This window comes from Ammospiza caudacuta, chromosome 22 (genome assembly GCF_027887145.1).
Source record: "Ammospiza caudacuta isolate bAmmCau1 chromosome 22, bAmmCau1.pri, whole genome shotgun sequence".
Lineage (NCBI taxonomy): Eukaryota > Metazoa > Chordata > Aves > Passeriformes > Passerellidae > Ammospiza > Ammospiza caudacuta.
Genome location: NC_080614.1, coordinates 6773624 through 6792208, shown reverse-complemented (window position 1 = coordinate 6792208; position 18585 = coordinate 6773624). Strand labels below are relative to the sequence as shown.

General features: G+C 47.8%; 1 protein-coding gene across 1 annotated transcript in view; it reads left to right on the top strand.

Annotated features, from left to right (window-relative positions):
- Window positions 1-18585, top strand: part of CAMTA1 (calmodulin binding transcription activator 1) — a 241787-nt gene that overhangs the window by 5965 nt on the left and 217237 nt on the right. Inside the window, exon 3 of the mRNA XM_058818600.1 lies at window positions 17754-17872. Within this exon, the coding sequence (XP_058674583.1) occupies window positions 17754-17872 (119 nt within the window). The remainder of the gene's footprint in view (window positions 1-17753; window positions 17873-18585) is intronic.

The window sequence follows — 18585 nt, the reverse complement described above, 5'->3', positions numbered from 1 at the left end:
GCAAGGCCGTGCCATGTATCAATGGCTGTTACTAGAAATTGGGGCTCCAAGGTTTTCTGATTTTGTCTGTGGGGTTTTATTTGGTTTTCCCCAAGAAATTGTGGATGTTTTTGAATGGTACCTGTTAGTTCCTCAGATGATCTATGAACAACCTTTCACTGCAACCCTGGGAGTTTTAATCCAGATACTTGCTCTCAACAAACTTGCTATAAACCATAGAAACGCTTTTATGCAGATCAATTTTGATATCACTACTGAGAACATAAATTGGAATTTTGATTGTGAAAATTATTGGCAAAGTTTGGCCATGTGGAGCAGGTTTTACCGTGTGTGTGACAGGCTGTTGATGGACATAAGCACAGATCCAGGAGAAGATCCTTGGCTTCCTGTAAATATTCAGGTGAAGTTATGCTAACTTACTGTACATTGTTTCCCTGGCAGAGATGGCCCTTTAGATAAATGTTAAATAAACATTAAACACAGACTGACACTATCAAAAGGAAGATACAGCTCACTTAACACTGAAAGTGGCATTTCATAGAGACCTTTTGCAATTTGTAGTTCAATAAAAGGTAATCTGTGTAGAAATATTCTGTGCTTGCCTATTCTGTCCTTGTCTGCCAGTGCTGACAGGATTGTGTTCCTGGTTTTACCTTCGTGGTGTCCCAGGCTGAAAAACTTCATCTTTCACACTCCCAAGTTCTATAAATAATTGACATGCCTATCTTAGCAACTGAGCATCAGCAGCAAATTGTATTATTTCTGGAGTAATAGGGGTTTTCTACATTCTATACTCCTTTTCATCTTAATTTTCACTTCACTACTGAGAGTGAGGAACTGATTTACTCCACTTCAGGAGAAAGAGTATTATTGTACTGGTATTACTGTTCCAGTCCTTCAGGGGAGGAAGTTCAGGGGAAAGTCAGAACTCACAAATGAACTCATCTCAGTGAAAACAAGTTATTTCTGTGTATTTTCTACAGCTACTGTTTGGATATATTTCTCATTTTGTACAACTCTCATGGGTCACATGGGAAAGAATAGTCTTAAAGGTTAGACAAGGTTTAAGCAGACCTAGAAAGAAACTGCTCTGTGGCTAAAACAAGTAAGAAAATATTAAACCAATCATTTTTGCCTATAAGAAGTGTTGTGTGATAAGGCACTGTTGGGCACCCCAAGAGAACTGGAGCAGCTGCTCTGCCATGGTGCCACTGGGAGCAAAGCATGAGTGACTCCAGTTTGTAACACTGGGATTACTTTTCCATTTGGTTTACATATTCATAAATAATGAATGGAAAAGGAAAAGTCAGGGAAGTTCCTTCTCATTGTAAATTTATAACAGGGCAGAGCCCAATTGGGATGGAGTCCTTTAAAGACTGGGATAATGTTTTCAGCAATGATGCTTTTTAATTGAAAGCTCAAGTGCTCTGTGGGTTAATGATGCTCCCTGAGGGAATCACAGGACAGACTTGGATGGGGTTTTGGGCAATGGGCAGTGCTGGGGTGGTGCTGTCTGAGCAAACTGACTCAGGTAAATTTGAATTTGCCTCTGGCTTCTGCTTTTGGAATCCATGTGATTTTGAGCACCTTCTGCCTCTGTTACCATCACTAGTTCTACTTCCTTTGGTTGTCCTGTTGTTCTTCCTTTGTTGTCTTCCCTTCCTCATTGTTCTGCTCTCAGTGCCTGGGGCTGACACTTTCATACCTTGGTGACTGCTTTGGCTCCCAGATCCCTGTTTATTCAGTTAATGTACACAGCACTCCAATTCTAGAGGAGTTGGGAGAGATACTTATTAAAAAGCAGGAACACAACTTTAGGGATCTTAAACACCTTTCCTGATTTGTTCCAGCTGTAGCTAGGGATCCAACCCCAAACTCACTGTGCTGAGCTGGGAGCTGTGCATCCACTGCAGAGCCAACACTGCTTGATGGCTTCTGGCACTGAGAGTTTGCAGGATTTACACTTTATCCCTGGGAAGAAGGGTTAAGATATGGGGTGAACCATTCCCAGAGAGCAGGCATGCTATGCAGCTTGTTAAAGGAGGATGACAGCTTAAAAGAAATTAAAAACTAATCCTTCCATCCTCATTGAAGACCGCACTAAAATTCCAACCGAGGAGGCCACGCATGACAATCACATTCCCTCCTCACACAGAACAACTTGATTGTCTTATTAGAACAGAAAGCAAAGAGAAATGTCCTGGATGTAGTGTAGGAAATTGTCTTCACTAAATCTAGCCCAGCATATATGAGTACTATATATATTATTTGATTTTGCCAGAATTACAAAAACATGGGGGAAAATTGTTAATGTAAGTTGACTACCAGAGTAAATCACAGCCTAATTATTCTTTTTTTCCCTGGCTAAAATTAGAATTTGATATAGTGGTCAATAGACATTTTCTTTAATTTTTGAGACATAATTTCTAATAGCTAATCCAAATGAATTGGAGAAAGTTGCTGCAGAATTGAAAAAATAAATTATCTGAATTTTATGGTGACTTACTGGTAAATCCCCTTAGTTGGAAGCTTTAATTTACCTCATATTTCATTTTTTTTTCCTCCTCTAACTGGCTCATGGGTGAATATTAGGGCAAAATGATTGCTACTTTCTTAGTGGCACTGGGAGCAAAGTGAAGGCAGAGCCCAGGCTGTCTCACAGGGAGAAAAGGCCAAGGGCTGCAGGGACAGTGGGTTGGGAATGGTGGCATCTTCTGCCTGGCACTGGCTTTTGGCACCCATGTCTGTCCTTTTGGAGCTGGTGCCCCTGTAGAGCAGCTGCATTGTTAGTTCTGTTCTTGGTTAAACAGGTAAGTGCTCTATTTTGTGTTGAGGCTACTGGTAAAAATATCCACAAACTCTTTACAGGGGTTTGCACAGCAAAACCATCTTTCCTCTGAGTCCCTTAAAGGAGCTGGGACTTTGGAGTTGTACTTCATTTCCTGTAGCCAGCAGAGTTTAACTAGAGGTGGTTTGAGTGTAGTCTTTGTATTTCTGAGGGAAACAAATGGGCTCAGAGCTGCAGAAGGAATGGCAAAAATGATGGAGTCAAAGCCCATAGTGTAGAAGGGGACTGAGCTCATTCTCCTCTAGGAAATTATGTGCTTTTGTCCATTCTGAGTCCAGCATCCTTAGTTCCTGGTAATGTATATTCTCTTCAACTTCCCCACATAAAATTGGAGAAGTTACTTGGATGGCAGAGCATTAGGTGAAGTATATTTCTTTGGAGAACCTCTTGGAAGAAGTGCATGTTTTGGAATACTTACCTGTATTCGCCAAGCCTTGGAATTGGCAGTTGTACATCACATGTTGTAAGAGTGGGTTTGTCCACACACATTGTCTTGGTTAAGTCTTGGGTTTATTCCTAGAAGAAACACCTTTAGATTCTGTATGTGGAGAGAGTAAAGGACAAAACCATTTCATTTCTATCATGTGAGGTATTTCTAATCATCTCTTCTCACACTTGAGAGTATTTTTGTGAAAACACTTGGCATTCCTTGCTTCTAAATAATGAAGTAACTTTGTGCAAACAATTCACAAGAAATGGGGTTCCAGCATTGTCATTATGGCTATTAAACCTGTCTGAACTGTTTTCCTTTGTGCTGTTTGCCATAGCAACAGCAATGTGTAATTTGCTGAATATCCATAACAGGATATTTGAATATATCCTTAACACTTTTACTTCTGCATATAGCTCACTATGCCAAATCATCACATTAACCTAATTAACCAAGCCAGACCCACATCTGCCATGGATTGACAATTAAGAATTTTGAAAGAACTTGGTATTTCACCTCCCTTTTAATAAAACCAACCCAGACACCAATCACCAGCATAGCATTGGCTTTTATCAGTGTGCTGATAAAAATTATTCATGATTCAGACAGCACAAACTCCTGGCACATCTCCTCTCTTGCTGCTTATCAGCTGGATGTTGGTCTGTGCTTGTGCCCCTGGAAAGGTAACAGTGAGCAAGTTTATCCCACACCATCCATGCACAGAGTCTTGTGCAGTTCAGTAACTCTGTGCCTTAATAACAATTGCTCTGAGTTTTAAACAGTGGCAGCTGGGGAACTTCAAAGATACCAGCAGCACTTCAATTCAAATGGCTTCTTTCTTATCATTTTATTACACAGCAATGAAATGAAAATATTTGGGGCTTTGCTGGCATGCTGGATGAAAAACTCCCCATTTAGTATCTCTGGTGTTACACAGGTCACAGTGCTCTAGTAACCTGTGTGTGAACATTACCTATATATTGCTGTAGCAACCTGTGTGTACAGAAATCACACCTAACATTAGGTAATTTCAGGTGTGGGAGAGTCAGTTCACTAGGGGTTTGTGTCTCCTGGTAGAAAACCTTATGCTGAGGAGGAGAATGAGTTCATTATCTAGATGGAGCAGAGTTTATACACTGCTTCAGTAACCCCTTAAAAATGCTTTATTCATGCTCATGCACACAAATTCTCATTGTTTACAGACCAGGAAGGATCTGGAAAGCCAAGCAGTGCTTCCAAAGACACGTGCTAGAGCAGGGTGTACACTGCTGTGGAGTCAGGGTGGTTGTGTCAGTCCTGGCAGTGGAGCTGTCCCCAGTTAGTGCAGCAGCACTGCCTGTGTCCCCAGGCTGGGCAGGCCAGGAGAAGGCAGGCAGAGTCCTGAACAACCTTGTCCCCCAGAGCGTGGACCTTGTTGCTTTAATGAGCCATACAAGCACAGAAGGAACTGCTCAAGCCTTGGAGAGAAGAGACAGATGTACACAGAGCTAACTTGGCATCTCATTTAGTTTGTGGGTGATGTCAGGGTGATGTGACCCATGTAGAGTCCCACAGTTATCTGTCCAAAGGGTGTCAGTGAGTGCTGCAACTGGAATGAATGGTTGTGCCAGTTTCCCTGGCAAGAACAGGAAGGCTGTCTGTGGCAGAACTTGCTGTGTGTTTGCATGGAGGAGTTGGGAAAACAAACCCAACAGCTCTCCAGCATCCCTGTGTTTGGTACCAGTGAGGAGCTGTGTCAGTGTTGGTCCCATCCTTTCTCTCATCTCTTGTCATTACTTGTTCTTGCCTGGATACCCACATGGAAACTCAAGCTGCCCAGGAATGCTGGCCTGATGTTCCAGGGGCAGAAGCGCTGTGGGCTGTGCTCCTTGGCTGAGCCAGGTGCCCATTTCTTGCTGAAGAAGTGGTAAAGCAGGTCTGTCCATAGGGGCTGCCACTCTGAGGGGAGCCCTGGGGAGGAATTCAGCATGGACTGGCCCTCCACACCTCTGTGGGGCATCAACCAAAGGTCCCTGACTTGCATCAGGAATTTGCTTCCTGTCCCTCAGCACCTCTGTTAGTCTGATACTATATTTTGCTATAATGCAAACTATGAAGTACAACAACAACTGCATGGCCACATCATGTCTCTGCTAAGCATATGGATTGCCTTGGAAGAATAACCAAGGAGAGACATAAATTCCCTAGAATTCATCAAGAAAATGGTAGTTCTTTGCCAGTGTGGCAAATAGAAAAGTTTCCATTTCCAGCATATTTTGATGTGCTGAAGGAAACAACTGGCTTAGCTGATCCTGTGGCTGCATTGGTATTTGTGGGTATTTATAGGACATTGTACCAGATGAGCTTTCTGACCGTCGGGAGTGAGCCTGTCATTCTGGAGCCTCTTCATCAATGTGCCTTTCACGCTCCACGAGATTAGCAGCTGCTGAAAATAGGAAAAAGGAATTTTCCTTTCTTCTGTCTTAGAAGAGGCCCATCACACCATCCTCCTTTCGTCTGGGCTTGGAAACAGCTTCGGTCCTTAGCAAAGCCAAAGCACCAACAGGTCTTTCTAAAGAAGTTCTGCTCCCAGGAGGATCTAAGGGAAAATATCCTTTTTGTGTGTTTAGTCACGCACATCAAAGGAAACAACCGCTGCAGTCTTGGTTTGCATTGTGCAGGCATTAGCTGTGGTCCAGTTCTGCAGGGCTCTGCTCAAGGAGGCTGAAGTGCCCGTGCTCATCAAGCTTTGATGGATGGGGCAGACTCAGCCAGGCCAGGACATGCCACTCCTTGGGGCACGTCACGTTTGAGAAGGACAGAGCGATTTCCTTGATGCTTCCAACCCCTTCACAGCCCCCTGATTCCGTGCATCCCATGCTGAGTGGGATCTGTGACACTCTCACACAAACTGTGCCCAGGGGATGGGCAGGACTCTCTCAAACCCTTAACGTCTCATAACTTGGTTCTCTCTGCAAATCACAAATCCTCCTCTCCCCGCACAGTGCCAAGAACGCCAGTTCCACCCGAGCAGCCCGGAACGCTGTGGAAGAGGGCCTACAGCACCCCGAACATTGAGCACTACTGAAAAATGGGGAGATAGACAAACTATGCACCTCGGGGCAGCCGGTCAGGGCAGGGAAACAGCTCCGGGCTCCGTCCGCCGCTTAGAAACGGGACAGAGCCGGGAGCTGCCCCGGCCCGGAGAGTTCTCCGCTCTGGGGGCTCGGCACCTCCGTCCCCAGCCCAGCGGGGCAGCCCCTCTGACCGGGACAGTTACTGAGGGCGGTGACACACGCGGGTGGCAGGCGGCGCCTCTCACAGCACGGCCCCGGGGCGTCTCGGCGGGGGTAATTTGGCTCTCTCGGTGCAGCCTGGGCTCCGGTGCGCGGGGCGGGGCGGCTCCGCCGGGCGGGACTGGCGGCCGCGCCAATCGCCGCCTTTGTTTGGGGTCACCGGGCGCGGGGGGGGGCGGTGCCCGCCGGGGCCGCGCGCAGCCAATGGGCGGGGCCGGGGCCGCTGCCGGCCGGCCGGGCCGTGCGCCCCATTGGTGCCCCGCGCTGTCATTCTGGCGGACGGCACCGCTCGTTGGCCGCCGGCGCGCGCGGCACCGTGCGTCAGCAGCTTAGTCCCGCCTCCCCCGCGGGGCGATTGGTCCCGGCGGCCGTCAGTTGCGTGATCTCGGCTCTCCAGTGGCTGCTGCGGCCGTCGGTCACGCGTTCCGTCCCGCCCCCGCTGGCCCGCCCAGCGCCGTCGGTGAATGGCTGAGGCGCATGCCACTGAAGCGCTGCGGCACTGCCATTGGCGGGGCGCCGTGTCCATCGCGCCCATCCCCTCCGGGGACCCGCCCCCGGCCTGCCACGATTGGCCACCGGGGATGTCAGTGCGGCAGATTGACCAATGGGAGGCGCGGGGCGTGCGCGGTGCGCGCGGGGCGGCCGGGCCGGCGGCGGCGCGGGAGGAGGCGGCGCGCGCCTGGTCCCGGTCGCGAGGAGGCGGAGGAGGATGTGGCGCGCGGAGGGGAAATGGCCGCCGAAAACAAGCCGGAAGGTGAGAACGCGGCCGGGCCGCCCCCGCCCCGCGCCGGGCCCCGCGCCGGGCCTGCCCGCTGGGCCGCCCCCGCCCCCCGCCACGGCCCCGCCGCGGGGCGGTGGCGGCGGCACAGGCCGGGCCGCGCGGCGCGAAGTTTGCGGCGGCGGCGCCCCCGCGGGGCCGGGTCGGGCCGGGCCGGCGGGCCATGTGCGGCGGGAAGGCCGCGTGGCGCGGGGGCCGCGGCGGCCGAGCCGGGCCGGGCCGGGCCCGGTCCCGCCTCCCGCCGCCCGCCGGCACGTGCCCGCCCGCCGCCAACATGGAGGCCCCGGCTGCGCGGCCGGCGCGGGGCCGCCGCTCGCCACGGCCGGGCCGGGCCGCCCCCGCCGCCCCCCCCGCGGCGGCGGCGCACGTGCCTCGCGGGCGCGCGCCCGTCGGAAGCTCGGTGGCCTTGGCCACGGCCCCGCCAGACCGGGGCCTCCGCGCCGCGGGCGGGCCGGGGGCGGGCGCAGCGGCGGGCGCGAAGGTGAACGCGGCGCGGGCCCGGCCCGGCCCCGCCGGGAGCCCCGGGGCGCCCGACTGAGGCCGAAAGTTGCCGGCGCGGCGGGAGCGGGGCCGGCGCGTCCGCAAGGGGGAAGCGCCGCTCTGCTGCCGCTCCTGCCCCCGGCCCGGCGGGAGCGGGGCCGTGGCCCCGGTTCGGCGGGAGGCGGGCTGGATATTTCGCGTTATTTGGGGTAAGTTTGTCCCGGCTGGCTCGGGCAGCGGTGCTAGCCCGGACCCCGCCGGTCGGGTGGTCGCGGCCGGTACCGGTGTCGGCGCCTCCATTTTACAGGGGCGGGAGGAGAGAGCGGAGGGCAGTTCACGTCCCCTGCCCAAATCCGGTTGAACGTGCCAACATCCCAGGGATTGGCCTGGTTGTAGTTGGGCACCTCAAGGAACGGTGGTTAGTAGTAAGTAATAAGGATTTTTTTTTCTTTATTCGCCACAGCACATGTACATCCTCGTCTGGAACCCATTTGTATTCTTTACTGGGAAACCCCTTAATAGAATTCAAGGGTTCTTATCCCACCTTTTTTTCTAGATTTTTTTTTTCTCAGATTGCTTTGGTAATATGATTTTTTGATTGTTTCTTGGTGGCTGTAGAGCCCCCTGGGCATAGGTTTGAGTTTTGATTGCGCTGTGAAATTCAAAGGCTCTGCAGAAATCTAAAATTTAAGTAGTAGAGGTGATTTTGAGTGTTGTTGGCTTCATCTTTTACTGATCTCTTTGATGTTCCCAAATCCATTAATTTGATCTTTGCTTTGGTCTGGGAAACGTCGGGCTTCATTCTTTTCTCACTTGCGTTGAAGTACATGATTAACTGCGCACAAGTAGTGAAATGCCACCTGGCTAACAGGGGTGTGAGCGAGAACAGCGAGCGTTCACCTGGACTCCTGGCTCACATTGTGACGTTTTCGTTCTCTTGGGGGTGACAGTATTGCCACTAAAGCACAGTCGGGTTCGATTCACTTTTCGGGTTTCCTGTGCCAAGGTGCGATGGATTTTTCCTGTGTAAAGCGCAGGTTTCAGTGTGCTCAGCCCTGTGAGGCTGCGGCTCTACGGACAAGGCAGGTCAGTGCTCGCTGGTCGGGAAGGTAACTTGTCCTTTCCGCTTATTATTTACCGCAACTTTTGTCATGTTTGGTCTCGGTAAATGGTTTCGGGGGGCGGCGGGTGAGGTGTGTCTGTGCTGGGCAGCCGTGTTGGCTCTTTGGAGCAGGGCAGTGCAGGAGCTGCCAGCGAGGCGCCCGCTGTGCCCGGCGCTGCCGTCCGGTGTCTCCGCTGTCTCTGCTCCGTGCCCGTGCCGAGCATCGCGGGGGTGGCAACGGAGCAAACCCCGGCTCGGCACCGGCGCCCCGGGTGTTCTCGTACGAAGTCACAGAGCTGCTCCCCCGCTGACCTACTTTTGCGGTGGATTTTCAAGGAGACGGCATATAAACCATTCATTCCTTAAACCTGTCAGAAACTTAAATGGGAATGCTTTTAAGGCATGATTCAAGCAGAGCGTTTCACCAGTAGTGCAGGTGCTGGAGGAGAGAACACAACTTGCTTTAGATTTGAGTTACTTCAATGAGTTAAAAGCGGATGTAAATGGCAGCTCGCGGGCCGGCGCTGCTTCCATTGGGGAGCCGCCTGCTCCATCCCCCCTGCAGCAGCGAGGAGCCTCTGAGCAGCAGCAGCACACGGCTCTGCGGACCTGCCGGGCTCTGGAGCTCCCTGCCGAGCTGCCCTCGGGGCTCCTTGTGCTCCGGGAGCAGCGGGAGATCCCCGGCGGGAGTTGTTGAGGTTTGGAATGAGGCTGGCGCCGCTGTCCCTTGGCTGCAGGAGAGAGTTCCACGGCTTGGAGAACTCGGGTGAGTTTCATCTTTTCTGGTTTCCTCGGGCAGGATGAGGCTGGTAGAGTGACCGAGCGGCTCTTGCCATCCTGCAGCAGAGGGTTTGTGGGTTTTGTAGTTCCTGCTGTGTTCTGTGCATCTGAGCTGAGCCGGGAGGACTGACCCTTGGCGGTGCCATCTTGGCAGCTCTGATAGCTCTTAACTTGATCAGGGGGTGCTAAGGGGGGGTGCCCTTTTAAAAGCTTCCTTTTTCTTATTTAAAGTTCAAAAGGGGAAGAATGTACACAGGCAACCTTTTAATTTTGTGTTCTCACAGCCAGGAGAGCTTTGCAGAGAGTAGTGCCCTTGTGTTTTGCGTGGGGCCCGTAATTTTGTTATGCGCTGAGTTCGGTTCCGTGCAGTTGTTGAATTTTCTGTCAGTTGAGGCAGGGTCATAGGTGGGATGGCAGAAGGAGATGGTCTTTCTCCCAGCAGCTCCTGAGCTGAGGGTATTGGTGGCTGGGCTGACTGAAGAGATGTGGAACCTCAGATGTTAGCGGCTTTGGGGGGACTATGTGGGGAACAATACCCTTTTGAAAACAAAACATTCCGGATTTGGTTGTTAAACAGCAAAATACTTCCTTTGCAAAAGTGTTACCTGAGGTTTTATTACTTAAACAAACCTGAACTTAGGGCATGCTGGGGTTGTGTGCTGCAGGATCTGACTGTAGCGGGCGGGGAGGAGGCAGCATTTGACGCTCGGCTCAGTCCACTCCTTGCCCCAGGATTTTTGCTGAATCTCAGCGTTGGGATTTTACCAAAATTTCTGTTGTCAGAATTGCAAGCAAACTGTCTCCTGGTGAAGTTTCTAGACCCTCTTCATGGGCTGTCAGCCAGCAGGACAGGTTCAGGGAGTGGGCTTCATTCCCTTTTTCCAAACAGGAGGAACTGTATATTTGCGAGGTCGGTTTTTTGCGTACTTTTGGTACTACAATCGTGTTATTCCTGATGTAAGGCTTAGAGCTTGTTTAAAACTCTTGATTTTTAAATTTAGTTCTGCATCTCTTCTTGTTAATGATTTTCACAATTACTTTGGCTTAAAGGTTTATTGCTTTATTTTTGTCAGTTTTAAAGCTACATATGCAGGAAACCTTCCTGGAGATGTATTAACTCAGATTTAATTTTCTGTATCAGTAGGTGATGTAGTGAAATAATGATGTAAAAGTACGGTTGAAATGGATACCTTTAAATTTTAATTTAAGTTTAAGGTCAGTGCTGACCTTACATTACTAGTGGTCTTAAATGGCACTTACAAAGACCTCCTTATATTGGTAGATGTTGTTGGAGCAAGGGGCAGTAGCTATCCTCCCTCTGTCCAGAGAGGCTTCAGAAAGAGGGAGCTGGAATGTGACCTTTATTTTTCAGTGTCCCTCTGTCTCTGCTTCAGTAAGCCCCATGTTCTGAAAGGAAAAAACCCCCAACCAACAAACCCAAATATTTCCAGGGAGTGAAACAAGGCTGGGTGCAGTGCTTGTGGAATCCCGGGCTGGTTAATTGGAATGCAGTGCTTCCAGCAGCTTCCTGCAGCTTCGGTGTTCCCAGGCTTCCGCTTCCACACCTTGCTGAGTTTTTGCTTTGTAGTTTTCTCCCCTTGCTTTGTGTCCTGTTTTCACCTTCCTTGGCTCCTGGCAGCCCTGTGTTGTGTTACTGCTGTGTAAAACCCTGTGGGTTTGTAAAGCCAGGCTTTTCTGGGGTGCTGGTGCCTTTGGGGTACAGCAGTCCTTTGGGGTATGGCACCCACCCTATTGCCAGGGCGATGCTGAAGGGCCTCTGTGTGCAGTCATGGCACTGGGTGAATGACAGCAGACTGTCCTCATGGGACATGGAGTGCTCACTGTCCTTCTGTTCACATTACACACTTTGGTTCAGGGGGCTGGGTTTTTCCAGCCAGCTCTCCGGGTGGGTTTCCAAACTCAAACTCTTTGTGGTACGAAAATACAAAGTGAAAATATCTATTGCTGGTGTCTGCCAGCATGTAGGGTCAGAGTAAGCGACTGCCCTGGCCTTAGCCAATATTTGAAGACTTCAGGGAAATGTGTTGTATTGTTGAGAGCAGCTGTAGTATTGGAAACTGAATAAAAAGATGGTTGATTTTTTTGTTAGACCTGGCCAGTAATATCCACTCCTCCTTGGCTTCATTGCCATTGAATTTGATGATGCAATTTTAGTGAAAACCAAGAGGTGAAGGAATTGATGACATGTCTCAACCAAAGTTGGTGGTGGTGGTGAGCAATGGTTTCATCATTCTGGTGCACTTGTCAGATTTAGCAGCAAAGTGGTGAAAATCAGGCGTGAGCATGAGGAGCTGCAAGGAGAGGCTGCAGCAACTACACTGCTTGAACATTCCGAAAGTTTACTTTTAGACTAGGTCCTTGTATGCACCTTCTGACTGTAAAGGAATTCTCTTGCTCTATTAGCAAGTGCTTAGAGCCTGCCTAGGTGGGAGAGGGAAAGAGGAGCTTGGTTTGCTGGTGGGGGAAAGTAGACTCAGAAAGGTTGCACAGGGCACAGCGTATGGCACAAGAAATGATTGTGATTGTGGGTGATTGTGTCACCCAGCCCTCAGCCAGTGTGTGGGCCTTCATTGGGGAAAATTTGGCTCTCAACCCTTCCCCAAAAGGCACCATTTGCACTGGTGTTCACACTGAATTTAGTTATAAAATGTCAGGAAACTTTATGCTATGTGAAAAGGACAGAGGGACTTTGGTGTAGCACGTTACTGGTGGGGAGAACTGGGCCACTGATGCACAACAGCAGCTTTAGCTATATTTGTGTTTCTTATGGTTTTAGAATTGTTTGTAGAGTTTGTCATAGCAACAAAGTATTTATCCCAAATATTCCAAGGCACTAAGGCTAGATTCAGTAACTTCTAGAGGAAAATTGTTTTGTTGTTCATCTTTCATACTCCCACCATTCCTGTGATTCCCTCCTCATAATTTCTGGGTTTTTCTTTCCTCACTTAATCCATGCAGGCAGCAGTCATGGCCATACACATGCTGGTTTGTGTTGGCCTTTTTGCTCCTTTTGTATATTTTTACCTTTGTCTGAACTGCTTAATCTTTCCTTGGTCCTCCCCTCAGCCCTGGGCTGCATCCCGTGCTGGTGGCCTGGGAATGCATTGGCTCAGCCAGTGTGTGACCGAGTGCTGGCATCCAGCAGAGCCCTGCTGAGACAGCAGCACTGCAGAGCTGGACCTGGTTATCTTCTCTTAGCCACCCTTGATTGATATTTAGAAATCTGCTTTTGTTGCCAAGAGATTTACTACTGTAATGATACAAATATTTCTAGCAAACAGACCAAGAGCTGTTGGGTTTGCTTCTGTTGCTGCTTGTTTATGGATGGAAGATGCCAGGATTGAAGTTTAACTGTGAGAAATAGCATGGCAGTCCTGCAGCTGTTTGGATCAGGAGTCATTCCTTGCATTTATTTCTTCCAGATGGAGTTTGTTGGATTTGTCTGGAGGTCAGTAAGTGACTGAGTGACTGTGGTGGCCTCTGCACTGTGTTTTTGTGGTGCCACTTTTGCACTGTAGGGCTGAAACTCTGCCACCTCAGTGGTTGGTCAGTGGTGGTGGGATCAGCTGGATGGTTGCCCCTTTCCCAAATAAGCATGATATTGAGATTTTAGTAGTTTATTTTGTACTAAAGTTCCCATTTGTAATGTTTAAACACCTCTTCCCTCTCTGGAGGTAGTTAAGGAGATGACCAGCCCTAAGTTATTATTTCATAATAATGGCTTTATAAAACTTGTGTTTATGAGTTTATGGCTCACTTGTGTTATTTATTTCCAGAATAGACCTGTCTGCAGATCACCAGCTGATGAACATCCTTTTGGCATTTCTTTATTTTCTAATTACATGTTTTATAGGCAAACTGTAGTAGTTAATGGGGCTGCAGGTCTAAATTCACTTCCAGGATCACCAAAGATTTAAGAACCAGTTAAAGAAAAAGAAAAGGGGGTAAGGGGTTGTTTGGAGAGTGGGGGTAGAGCAGAGACTCTGTGTGATTTGCTGTTGTGCACTTCAAAGTTTTATGGCCCGTGGTGCATCCCTTGGGAGGATAAAGTGCAAGGAGCATGAAGAAACCCATAAAATGACGAAGGGTTTATGTGGTATAATTAATGTGGAACTTTCCATGAACTTTATAATACTTACACTTTCTTAATTCTACACGAGTTTCTGGTTTGCTAATAAGTAATCTTGAAGATTGCTAATGGAACTTAAATTTTGCATTTTCATCCTGAATTATAACAGGACACATTGTAGGCTGCTATATTTTAGTCTGTAGCTTCCTTACTTGAGTTCTCAGCTGTGGCTGTGCCTGCCTTGGGAAACATTTTTGAGCTGTGGCCAGCTCTGCACTAAAAACCCCCATGTTGATAGAGCTTTACTGGCAAATCCTCCCCATGCCAGTGTGGCTCTGCTTGCACAGACATTTTTTATTGACACTGGATGGATTTGCAGATCTTGGTGTTGTTAGTCGCACCCGTGGCAAAAACAAATGAGGAGAAAGTTCAAGTAAAAATCTGGATTTGCTCAGTAAAACCAAATCAGTGCTGGGATGTTGCAGCTCCTGTTTTTAGCAACTGAGGAAATTTTAGTTGGTGATAAATGGAGGAGTCTGTGCTGCTGGATGAGCAGGGCTCATGAGCAGAGCAGTGTGGACCCTTGTTCCTCTGTTCCTGCCTTCAGTGAGGCCCCATGGTGGTGGATGGGCTCATCAGCTGCACCAGCAATGGCAGGTTTGATTCAAGCAAGAGGTAGCATTGGGTGAGGAGTGTTGCTCCACCTCCCTAAAAATGTCGTGGTGTTATTTGTGGGGAACAGGAGCAGGAAACCATGATGGTTCATTTGGAAGAATGGGAGCTCTTGTTCCACCAGTACCCTCAGTGTTACTGGGTGAGTAATCCTCTTCTCCTCTCGTGTTCCCAGCTTCCCTGGACTTTCCTCCCTGGAGGAATACATTGGTGATTCCAGAGGACTGAGAAGCAAGTTTGAAGGCAAATGTGTGTATATATTTGGGGTTCTTCACTCTCAGCTGGTTGGTTTATTTCATCCTTTTCCAAGGATGAAAAAGGTCAGACCTGGTTTAGAGGTCACTGGATTTAGGATTTGCATCCCATACTGTGATGGTTGTGTCTTATTCTGACCACATGGCTTGAGCAGTCCATAATGAAAACCTGGTTGGATCGAGGCAGGAGGCAGTTGTTTTTCACTCAGGGGATTTTTTTGGACTGAGGAAATGCCATTGCTAAATGCAGAAAAGGGAGGCATCCGTGAGATGTAGTCGTGTTACAGGATGGGGAGAATGACCTTCCATTGCTGTAATAACAGAAGGTGGGAGATGCTAACAACAGGAGTTGGAAGGTTTAGCGTCAGCAAGTTCTGACAACTTCTACCAAAACATTTTAAAGGGTTCTATTATCCATAGGCACTTTCTGGATTAATAATACTGATAATTGATGACAATGGAAGAAAGTTAATAAAACGAGCTGAATAATTAGAGGTCTGCCAGCCCTGCAAAATAATGGAATGAGTGATAGAGGGCTTGACTGATATGGAGGTAAGGGGAAGTAATACAATTAATGTCAATTAAAATGTGCCCATGGAAAATAAGCTGATGAGATGTAACTGGGATGTAGTTTGGCTGATAAAAGCAATAATGTGTGCTTTAAAATACTTTGTGCCTTAATGAATTGAATGTAGAGCAATGCAGTGTTTTGAATGAGAAATGGAAATGGTGTAAAATGAATGCAGGGAGTGGGAAGTGAGTATTGGCTGCATTGGGAGGTGGATCTGGAGATGGCTGGGAGCTGCTGGCAGGGCAGGCCTTGCCTGGCTCTGCTCTTTGCCACAGGCAAGCTGTGTTTTTGTGGATAACCCCAGGTATCACAGCTTGGGTGTCTGTGAGGCTTTGAGTGGCCCAAGTGCAGGGAAATTGTGGTGACATTGGCTGGGGAGGGGAAAGGATGTGCCCAAAAAGCCCTGTGGAGTTGATACCTTGAGAGGCTGCCTAGAACAGAGGCTAGACAGTGTTAAAGGAATAAAGTAGATTTATTAAAATGCCTTCCAAGGATACACCTTGGGCAGTACAAGAGCCTGACCGAGGCTATACCCAAGGTGGACCCCGGGTCACAAGTTCTCACACTTTTATAACTTTTGGTCCATTTACATATTGGGATTGTCTGATTACAGTTTCAGGTTATGCAGTCCCATCCTCCCAGATTGCTCTCCTCAATTTGCTGTTGGTTATACTTTTTGGCCCTGAAGCTACAACATTGTCCTTGGTTCTGGGGCTGGAAAAGGATTGTTTTATCTAAATAACCTGTGAGGAGAACCTGCTAACACTTTATATGGAGTCCAGAGTTATATATTATGCAGTAGAGAATCTGGATAATATGAAAGCTAAAATTTAAGGTGTCAGATTCATGCTCAACAATACTCAGTATCCAGATGAAAATCCTGGAATGGCATAGTGGAAAGCACCCTCTCCCTGATTTCTTTAGCAGTCCAGCAGAGATCAATCCTGCCTGGCTGCTCCTTGCCCAGGAAGAAGTTGGGAAGTGGCAGCCCTGTTGATTTAGTCCAGCACAGGCTCACAGTAAAGTTCCCAGTAACTCAGGGAGCGTGCAGGACTCATAAATTACAGAGCAGCTCACGTTTATCATACACATCGCTGCTTATCTTGTAAACTCATCTGCTGGGCTTGCACGAGCAGTTGATTTAACAGCATGTATATTGTTGAACTTGACACATCCAAGAGTCTAATCAAGCTTTAAGAATACCAGGGATGTCTGGCTGCTGGTGTGAAGTCTCTGCAATTCCTGAGTAATTTCTAAGAATGATCGTGGGCCAGGCTCTGTCGGGTTCACTGCAGGTCACAGGGAATGTCTGTGTTGGGTGGAATTGCAGAGGAGTTTTGTCATAGTGCTGGCATGTGTTTTATGATATAAAATGATTAGATGTGTAAAATGAAGTTAATATCCTTTTTCTGTACATTTTCAAGTGGGAAATGACTATAAATTAATTTTGTAGGGTAAAATGCCAAGTGAGTAACTGTAGTGTTTGTGTAGCACTGTCCAGGATCTGTCAAGGGATGCATGAGGCTGGTGGAAGATGACAGAGATATGGTGTGTTTGGAGGGAGAACTGATAAAGTTCTGTATTCTGTGGCTGGTCTCTCTTGTGCTGCTGCTCCAGTTCCCTTTCCTGTGGGGACTGATTTGTTTGATAAACATGTGCATTTCATGGGTGCATTGATTGTTTTGGTGGTATTAGAGGATGATAGACACCTTCAAGGTGCTGCTGGTGTGGGATTGCAGAGCTTTTTGGGCCTTGGGTCTTTTAAGAGGAATTGATGCACCTTCTACATATTTAGCAATAAAACCCAATAATTTTGTATTATTTAGTATTTCTGCTTTTGGACTCTTTTGAGACCCTTGGGCATGGTGAGATAGGAAAATTCCATCCCTCTTCCTCACTCTCATGTTAAGGAACTGCATTTACTTTCTGAGTTGTGAATGGAAATAGAAGTAACCTGGGTTTGATCAGGTATGGTGTGTTTTAGTTTTAAATGAACTAATAGACCTTGAGTTGCATTTCTGCTGCAGCTTGACAAAATTATAGCAGGTGCTGGGGCTCTGTGCTTATTTACTTGCAAATCCTGTCAAGTGTGAACTTCATTTATGACTTCCCTGGCAGGTCGTGCCGCTGTGGTCACAGCTTCTACAGTGTTTTGTTGCTGTTGCTTGTAAAATTTGCCACTGAGGGAAATAATGAGCTAAAATAGGCACAGGTAAGCACACACAGGCTCCTTTTGTCCAAATCCATTGAAGTTCTTCTAAAACTTTGCAACTGGAAAGAATTAAACTGTGTTTATCTTTCTGAAATAAAGTTGCAGTTTCAACAGAAAGCTGTTATTTGTCTTTATTGCCATGGCAAATTTTTCTTTTTGGGCAGGGGAACTGAGGGGTTTCCAGGTCTTGTTGCTTGAGTCTCGTGGTTGCAACCACCCATTCTCCTGCGTGTACATCATGTATCTCCTCTTTTTTTCTAGATGATCATGGGAACAGCAATGGCAGTCATGTAAAAATCTTTTTACCGAAGAAGCTGCTTGAATGTCTACCAAAATGTTCAAGTTTACCGAAGGAGAGGCACCGCTGGAACACTAACGAGGTAGTTAAACCTCTTACTTATTCTTAAATGTACCAGCTTACTTAATGCTTATGGATTGTTTTGTGAGAGCATGCCATGCAAGTTACAGGATATGAATTCCCTGGCTCTGGAACCTCTTCCATAAATAATAAGTTGAATACATACTGAAAGTAAGCTTTAAGTGAGACTTGAAGGCAAATGTGGAAGTTGACTTCTGTTTTAGACTTCTAGGAGTCTATTGCTCATGTGTGTTACTTGTCTCAGAGTCAAATTTCACATCACATTAATGACCTGTTTCAAAATGGTTTAAAATTAGATAGGTGTGTTTGTACCATCATGAATAAAGTGTTACTTTCCTGTGCATGAAGACTTCTGAGGAAAAAAGTGGTGTGTGTTCTTTCCTGCCTCACAGGGTCCTGGGAAATAACCAGCTTACCTCTGTCTGAGTAATCTCATTAAGAATAAGGAAAAGATAAAACTGGTTTTTTTTTACTGGAATCCAGTTGCTCTTGAGTATATGCTGGTTCACAGATCACCTGTTACTGCATTATGGTTGGCGTAATTTAAATTAAAAAGAAGTATTTTAAATTCTGTGGGCAAGGTGAAGTTAAAGAACAACCCAGGTAGCTCTATAATCCCTAGGCTTTATTCCTGCTGTGCAGCAATGCTGAATGTCCCATGGCAATACCCACAGTGTGTAGTTTTAGGTTTTAGTAGCTCTGTCTTAGTGTAGC